Consider the following 9,422-nt stretch of genomic DNA (forward strand, 5'->3'; position numbering starts at 1 on the left):
TAGACACCCTAAGCTATCTACTGAGGCATATTGAGTCCATGGAATTTATTTTTTTTTCCACAAGTTTCTGGAGAATGGCAAAAACATTTTTTTTTTACACAAAGTTGTCATGTAAATGATATATTTCTCGCACAAGCCATGGGTATATGTGGAATTACACCACAAAATACATTCTGCTACTTCTACCGAGTATGGGGATACCACATGTGTGAGACTTTTTGGGAGCCTAGCCTCATACAGGAGCCTGAAATCCATTGACCACTTTGAAAGCCCGAAGACGCGTAACTTCCTCAGTTTACTTCTTCACTACCTATCACAGTTTCGGGGGCCCTGAAATGCCAGGATAGCACCAAACCCCCCATCCCCCAATGACCCCTTTTTGGAAAGTAGACACCCCAAGGAATTTAAAAATAGGCATGGTATTTTGCAGATCTCATTTTTTGTCACAAGGTTTTGAAATATAAAAAAAGAAAATATATATATATATTTTTTTAATTTTTCAAAAACGTGTGGCAACAAACGAGATCTGCAAAATACTCACCATGCTTCTTATCAAATTCCTTGGGGTGTCTACTTTCCAAAATGTGGTAATTTGGGGGGGGTTAGGTGCTATCCTGGCATTTCAGGGCCTCCGAAACTGTGATAGGTAGTTTGGAAGTGTAATGAGGAAATAAAGCCCTTTAAAAGCCTGAAGGTGCTTATTGGATTTTGGGGTCCTGTACTTGGCTAGACTGCCAAAACGTCTCTCACATGTGGTACCCCCCCTACTCGGGAGAAGTAGCATAATGTATTTTGGGGAGTAATTCCACACAACTCCTCCGGTCACCCTCCTCCTCCATCCTATGCTCCCTCACCCACATCTTCAATCTCTCCCTCTCTACTGGCGCATTCCCCTCCCCCCTAAAGCACACTCACATCACCCCCATACTCAAAAAACCCTCCCTGGACCCCACCGACCTGAACAACCTTAGGCCCATCTCCCTGCTGCCATTTACTTCCAAACTCCTTGAGCGTTTAGTCTACAATCGCCTATGCGCCCACCTCACTGACACCAACCTCCTCGATCCACTACAGTCTGGCTTCCGTCCCCTACACTCCACCGAAACCGCCCTACTCAAAATCACTAATGACCTGCTAACCGCCAAAGCTAATGGCCACTACTCAGTCCTCCTACTCCTCGACCTCTCCGCAACCTTAGACACAGTTGACCACCCCCTCCTCCTTAATAAACTACACTCCCTCGGCATCAGAGACTCTGCTCTCTCCTGGCTCTCCTCCTATCTATCCTAACGCTCCTTCAGCATTACCTATAACGTTACCACCTCCCCCTCTCTGTTGGGGTCCCCCAAGGCTCGGTCCTCGGGCCCCTTCTCTTCTCCATCTACACCTCCTCCCTCGGCAAACTGATACACTCCCACGGCTTCAACTATCACCTCTACGCTGATGACACGCAAATTTACCTCTCCACCCCTCGCCTCACCCCTTCAGTCTCCGCCCGTATCACCCACCTACTGAACGACATATTAGACTGGATGTCGCTCCATTTCCTCAAATTGAACCTTTCCAAAACCGAGCTCCTGATTTTCCCCCCAGCCCGTGCCCCCCTCCCTTCCACCCTCTCCATCATGACCAACACCACCACCATCAGTCCCACCCCACAAGCCAAAGTCCTAGGTGTCACTCTAGACTCAAACCTGTCCTTCCAACCCCATGTCCAATCGTTGGCAAACTCATGCAGGCTCTACCTCCGCAACATCTCCAAAATACGTTCGTTCCTAACCCCAGACACTACTAAACTACTCATTCACTCCCTTATTATCTCACATCTGGACTACTGCAACTCCCTTCTCACCGGCCTACCTCGTTGCAGACTCTCCCCGCTTCAGTCTATCCTGAACTCAGCGGCCAGACTCATCCACCTTACCAACCGCTCCGCATCTGCCACCCCCCTCTGTCATTCCCTCCACTGGCTCCCGATTGCCCAATGTATTAAATTCAAACTACTAACACAGACATACAAAGCCATTCATAACGCTGCCCCAAACTACCTCACCGACCTGATACCCAAATACCACCCTACCCGTAATCTTCGCTCCTCACAAGACCTCCTACTTTTTAGCTCCCTGGTCTCCATCTCCCACGCCCGACTGCAGGACTTCTCCAGGACTTCCCCCATCCTCTGGAACTCACTACCCCAATCCATCAGACTGTCACCTACCCTCCTCACCTTTAGGCGCACCCTGAAAACCCATCTCTTCAGGGAAGCCTACCCCGCCCTAACCTAACAGCCGATCTCCTCCTACCACTCCATCCCCCACAGCCACTTCCTCCTGTACCACTATCCCCTCCCTCCTAGATTGTAAGCTCGAAAGAGCAGGGCCCTTGACCCCCTCGTGTATTGTATTGTTACTGTATTGTCTCATGTTCTGTCCCCCACTATAATGTACAGCGCTGAGCAAACCTTTTAGCGCTATATAAATACTGTATTATAATAATAATACCCATGGCCTGTGCAAGAAAAAAATAATTTAAGTGACAATTCTGTGTAAAGAAAAAAAAAACTTTTTGTTTTGCTCATTTTCGTCATTTTCCAAAAACTTGTGGTAAAAAAATAAATTCTTCTATTGATTCAACATGCCTCTCAGAAAATAGTTTGTGGTGTCTACTTTCCAAAAAGGGGTCGTCTTGGGGGGGTGGGGGCATTCTATGCCCAGCATTAGAAGTTTATGCCACACATCACTCACTCTTCTAACCACCTGAAGCCTTTTCTGACACTTTTTGTTCACATGAAAAAAATCAGTATTTTTTGCTAGGAAATTAATTTAAACCCCCAAACTTTATATATTTTTATTAAAGCAGACACCCTAGTGAATAAAATGGTGGGTGCTAAAATTTTTTATGTCACATACTTGCTTTTTTTCAAAAGCAAATTTAAAAAAAAATATTTTTTTTTTTACTTTTAATGCACAAAAACACAATATATTGGCCAATTATTTGGTAAAATATAAAGATGATGGTATGCCGAGTAAATAGATACCAAACATGACATGATTTAACCACTAGCCTACAGGGCATTTCTACCCCCTTCCTAGCCAGGCCAATTTCCAGCTTTCAGTGCTGTTGCACTTTGACAATTGCGCGGTCATGCAACACTGTACCCATATTAAATTTTTAGCATTTTTTTGTGACAGAGCTTTATTTTGGTGGTATTTAATCACTTCTGGGTTTTTTATTTTTTATTTTTTCTTAAACCAAAAACCACTGAAAATTTTGAAAAAGTTTTTTCTTATTTTTTGTTATAAAATTTTGTAAATAAGTGATTTTTCTCCTTCACTGATGTGCGCTAATGAGGCTGCAGTGATGGGCACTGATAGCACTCATATATGGCACTGTTAGGTGGCACTGATGCACACTGATAGGTGGCATTGACTGGCATTGGTAGGTGGCACTGATGGTTGACACTGAAAGGCATCTCAGATGGGCACTGAAATGTGGCACTGATGGGCACTGGCAGGTGGCATGGATGAGCACTGAGAGCTGGCACTGATGGACACTGACAGGTGGCGCTGCTGGGGCTACACAGATCATCAGGGCACACTGATCATCTGTGTACATGTCCCTTCCAAGAAATGCCGATTACCCTCTCTCCTCTCCTCACAAGCTGTCAGCGTGACAGCTCGTGGGGAGAGAAATGCCGATAATCGGCATTTCCCTGTTTACATGCGATCAGCTGTGATGGGACACAGCTGATCACATAACCGAGCCGACATCTTTGGCTCTTTCCATTGATCGGTGATCCGCTGTGTCCGAGGGACACAGTGGACCGCCGATCGCCGTGCTCTGGGAGCCACGCATGCGCGGTTAGAATGGGAGGACGTCTTCCCAGAACGAGAGAACCACCTTGCGTCCGTCATATTACTATATGGCGGGCAGGAGACGGTTAAAACTGTGCATGCCCCGTGCAATGGCGACAAACTGCATATGCTTTTATATTTTTTTAAATTATATTTACACTGTCCCTTTCATTTTTTTTTCTATCACTTTTAATGCTATCACAGGGAATGCAAATATCCCCTATAACTTCAATGGGCATTGTCATATATTCTTTTTTGAGAAATCTGGGGTCTATCAGACTCTAGATATCTCCTCTGCCCTTACATTATCTAATCAAACCAAGATCGGTGTGATCAGATGCTTTCCCAATTTACAAATGGCGCTATTTATATCCTGTGAAACTGAAGTGATGAAATGCTCGTAGCTTCTGATTTCTTAGGCTATAGAGATGATTGGTACCATTTGCGAGGGGCAGAATTTTGTGGTCACCCTGAGGACGACAGAGAGTATTTTCGTTGAAATGCATAAAACACATTATACTCTCATATCTATGCCTGGCCATGGCAGCAGAGAACACGGGCATATGATGAATCGGGTCTGTGGACCAATACAACCTGAATTCATTTTTTTTTTTTAGTAATGCCCATGTTGAGGGTTAGGCCCCAAAAATATGTAAATTCAGAAACTGTAATGAGTTCCCATGCGAATGGTCTGGCAGGGTTTGAAATTGGGTTGCCGGCGATACATTGTTGTGCATATAAATTGCTTTGATCCACAATCAACGCATACAGATCTTCCATGAAAAACGGCTCCAAAAATCAAGGGGAGAAGTTAAATTTGCTGTTTCCACCTGAATTTCAGGTTGGGCAGTGGATGGGGGAAGTATGGGTGCTGCAGAATTTGTGGGCTGCCAATCGGGATGTGCAAGCACATCTGGTAGGATACTAGGGGCTCTTCAGGCCTGTGTGCGAATTCTTGGTGGTTGCGGGACAATACTTGTGCTTGCCACCGAACCAGCTTGTACTATACTTATGGAACTCACCACGTCACCAAGTGATACTGCAGTGCTGGTATGTGATAGACCAGGATGTACTAGGCCACTAGTACTCGCCAGTTCACCAAAAGGTAGCATGGCACTAGTACTGGCACTCTGCTGCATATAAGAGTCATCAACATTTACCTGCAAGTGCTAACAGAGAGCAGGCCTGATTCTGCAAACACTGTGGTTTTGTCTGCAGTGTATCAAGTGACAGTGACCTACTGACACTGCACTTGCTGGGGGAGAAGGGGGGGGGGGGGGGGGGGGGTAAGCGTAGGGGCTAAACGCAGGTGCCGGGGCTGATCCCGCTAATGCTGCATTTTTAGGGACGTATACTAATGTGAACGCTGGTATAGTGCTGATCTGATCAAAGATATTGATGCGTTCAGGCACTATACTAGCAATGGAGGGTTATTGTGTATGAGCGTGTTCCTGGCAATCAAGGGGTAAATGTGATGATTGGTGTACTAACGGGCAATCTGACGCTATCTGGGAGGGGCGGTCAGGAAGCAGTTTGTGTGTGTTAGGGCGCTGCGTTAATTTAACTGACAATTGCGTGGTCATGCAACACTGTACCAAAATGAAATTTACGTCCTTTTTTCCCCACGAATTGAGCTTTCTTTCTGTGTTATTTGATCACCTGGGCGATTTTTATTTTAAAAAAATTTAAAAATCAAATTTCGTCATAAATTTAGGCCAAAATGTATTCTGTGACATGTCTTTGCTAAAAAAAAAATAAAATTTGTTTATGTGAAAGTTAGTGTTTACGAATGGCGGGACTTATACTTGAATTTTTTTTTTTATACTAATAATGGTGGCAATCAGCGACTTATGGGAGGACTACGGCAGACGTTCTGACACTGAGGGGGGAACTGACTTGGGGTCACTGACATCCCCAGTGACACCAATACAGTGATCAGGGCTGAAAAAAACAAAACACTGACACTGTACTAATGGCGCAGGGGAGGAAGGGGTTAACATTTGGAGGCAATCAAAGGGTTAACTGTGTGAGGGGAGTGTTTCACTAGGGGGCAGGGGTGTGTGCTCCATAGTCACACACCAATCTGGAAAGCTGTGCTCAGCGTTCCAGACCAGTCTGTTCAAACTGAGAGGGAGGAGCGCTGTAGTGTAAAACTGCAGCCGTCCTACCTGTCAGTGATTGCCAGTAATCGCCGGCTCCGGCAGGTAATCACCGTCCAAGACCCGGTGAGTGACACCTACGGCCGCAATCTAGGGCGCGCATCCCCTACCCGAAATGCAAAATCACGTATGTGTGTGTATATATATGTATATACACACGCGCGCGCACACACACACACACACACACACACACACGCAGCGGTGCCGCTCTGCTGCAGTAAATGTACTGTGGCTAGTCGGCAACTGGTTAATTGTGCTTTGCAGGACACAATGGGGATTGTTTACTAAAGCTGGAAAGTGCACAATCTGGCTCAGTTCTGCATAGAAACCAATCATCTTCCAGGTTTTATTGTCAAAGCCTAATTGAGCAAGCTGAAGTTGGAAGCCGATTGGCTACCACAGCTGCACTAGAGTCTCAGTACTCCAGTTTTAGTAAATTCCCCCCACCCAGTCATTAATTAGGACACCCACTCCTTAACAAATGACTCATCCGTGCTGCTGACAGCAGGAATAACAACCAATCCAAATCGCACTCAAAAATGCACCAAAAAACAAAAGTATATACATTTTAGTGCTACACCATTGCCATCTATGGGGCATAAAGAAAGTCAAACTGCATCACATCAAAGTTTGCACAGGCTCCTTCCTCAACGTTGCATAGTAGAAGCGCTGCATTGATGAAACTGGGCACCATTCAAAACAATGCGATTCTGTATGATTGAAGGTGGATCTGAAATCACACTATTATGAATTGGGCCAAAAAGGTTTCCCTTCATCTCCTGTCCTGGTGACAACTGTAACATTTAGAATTTCCAGATATATTCTATTTTAGTGTTAAAAAAGGAGAAGGTGAGTCTACCTTGTGGGGACCCAGCCAGCAATAAAGCCTGTTCTAACCTTTCCATACTCTATCCAAACTTAGAAAGAAGAGTTCTGACTAAACATACACTTTAAATACTCATCATTATCCTTTATCAGTTGGGAATTAATTTACAAGTTGCTCATTTAATCTACTTGGAAAAGTTTAAAAGGAGTTTTCAGTTATTTAATGATCATGGACCACATGAATGATAACCGGTAGCGTTGTGCCAGCAATGTCTGATTTATCTACTCAGGTGCTTATTGTGCCTATCTAACTATTCTTCTGTTTCTTCTGCAGAGTTGTACAGAACATGGTCCTCTTGTCGGACAGTCAGCTGCACCTCTTCCTGCAGAGCCAGCTGCCTGTAGAAGAGATTCAGGCCTGTGTGCAGGGGCGGCGCTCATACACTGCTACGGAAGTCATCTTGAATTATGCTATATCCAACAGAGGATGGACCCAGGAGGAAGCTCTCTCCAGATAATGGCAGTAGTTCAAGAAGAGGACCTGAAATGGATAGGCTTCACATGTTGAACTTTAGCTATGTAATGGTAAAGGGAAACCATGCCTCAGTCAGGAAACACTGTGCACTTTAAATTGGACAACCCCGTGTGGTGTCACATCTTCCTGATTCTAATGTGACACCAATCTAGTCTAACCACAATGATACTGGAATCCTGGTGGATATGGCTAATGTTTGCTGTTACATTGGTCTAACCTGTACATTGTTTGGATGGCATAAAACAGATTGGGGATGTCTTTCTGTATTGACTGACTTGGGTAGAAGACTGCCCCTCAACATTTGAGATGCACGCTGTGCATGAGGACAGTATTACACTAATAGGCCCAGCACTTCTGTAAATTCTTATAATATGTCTTTAAATTCATCTTTGAATTTATTTCTGCAAAGGGTGTAGAAATTGTTGTTTCTATTTTTGCTTATACTTTGTGCTTCCTTGACCCTTATTTATAAGTGTGCATCTTTCATATTTTGTTACATTACAGTAAAGTGAAGTGCACAGTTCATATACATACTTGTGTGCTGTCTTGCCTGCCAAAGCATTTGTATTTTTCAACAGCAATTCTCTGATGCAAGCACATTTTCTAGTTCATAGTATCATTGGGTAAGTTTCTAAAAAAAAATTAATTGGAGAGAGATATGGCAGGAGTCAGTAATCTGTGAGCTGTATAAAAAATGGGGTTTATAAACGACCTGAACTTCAGGTGGGTAAAAGTGTACAACTGCAAACCATTTTTTAGGTTTATCAGTGACCAGACAAAACTATACTATGGGGTTACAAAAATAAAAACTGTGGACAATACTTATGATGTTGAGGGAGTCCTAGATGTAGCAAACCATTTAAACTATTACCTGTGTTAAGTCTCAAGAAGTAAGTAACACAAAACCAAATTGAAGGATCATATTGGTTCTAGTAGAGAAGGCTCATTTTTAGAGGTTTATAATGACAGAGGTAGCAGATGAACTGGATCTTTAAAGCTTTAAACACCATTCACACTTTTGAATAAGAATGCTAGTGATTACTTACCCAGTGGGGGGCCTCCCAGTGATTAGCTGTGGATAGAAGACCCATTGAAAGCAATTGGGAGACTGACCTTTAACTATCTGTGGCTGCTTGCATGTAATCGCTCACAGAGTGCTTGCCAGTGAAAGATCAGCCCTGGACCCAGACAGTTTGCATTCAGGGATGATTGTTCACAGATAATCACTGCTTGAATGTGGTCACAATTAACTGCGGGAGCTGTCACCTTCCATTGCCTTCAGTGGGCCTTTTGCCTGCAGCTAATCGCCACTTGGTCTACTGCATGTAATCAAATAAGAATATCGGCGCTCACGGGCCGAACAGAAAAATCCAATGAAATGGTTGCTAACAGGATCAGGTAAATCTACAAATAAATGGTACCAGTATTGGCTCACATGAGTCATAGGAGGGCAAAATATGGGTCCATAAGAAGAGTGTATGGTAGTCCAAAATTCCAATGACAGAGAAGGAATGGGTGGATGGATGATGAAAGGGCCTCTGCTCCAATAGCTTCATAAACCATGCAGAGAGAAAAACAAATTAGCCAAGGGCATAGGAGATGAGTAAATTTATACTTTTGTAACATTTATTTAAAAATAATCCACACTTACATTGTTAGGGAGGTTCAGCACATAGTCTCAGAGGAGATAACAGTACACACAAGATGGCAGCCTGTAGCTGGTGAAGACGACAAGCTGTCACAGTGGTAAATCCGGATCTGCCAGATGGCAGACCAGTGGTGACGACTACAGCAGTTCTCATCATGCAGGGCAGGCGCCGGGAGGTGGACGGATGGATGATCCACCCCCCCCACCCCCTGGCTTCATGTCATACTGGGCAACTTTGAAAATGTAGGAGGAGCCTCTGGAACATGTATGCCTGCCCCCCTCCCTGTACCCTGCCCCAAATGCTGAGAACTGCTGTAGATGCCACCACTTGTCTAGCAGGTCTGGCTTTACTGTGACAGCTTTTCCTTTTCACCAGCTACAAGCTGCTGTCTTGTGTGTAC

General features: G+C 44.4%; 1 protein-coding gene across 3 annotated transcripts in view; it reads left to right on the forward strand.

The window, feature by feature from the left end:
• Positions 1-7,902, forward strand: part of SNX11 (sorting nexin 11) — a 67,430-nt gene extending 59,528 nt beyond the window's left edge. For 2 of the 3 annotated variants that reach the window (XM_089674343.1, XM_089674342.1), the window contains exon 7: positions 7,173-7,310. Coding sequence is in view for 1 of the 3 variants with exons in the window: in XM_089674344.1 (XP_089530470.1) it covers positions 7,173-7,356 (184 nt within the window). In the remaining 2 variants the exon portion in view is untranslated. Of the gene's footprint in view, positions 1-7,172 lie in introns of all 3 variants that reach the window. The other variant, XM_089674344.1, reaches the window with a different exon arrangement.
• The last annotated feature ends 1,520 nt before the right edge of the window (positions 7,903-9,422 follow it).

Source organism: Staurois parvus, unplaced genomic scaffold (genome assembly GCF_062004578.1).
Source record: "Staurois parvus isolate SC_StPar_1 unplaced genomic scaffold, SC_StPar_1.0 ptg000151l, whole genome shotgun sequence".
NCBI classification, from domain to species: Eukaryota; Metazoa; Chordata; class Amphibia; order Anura; family Ranidae; genus Staurois; species Staurois parvus.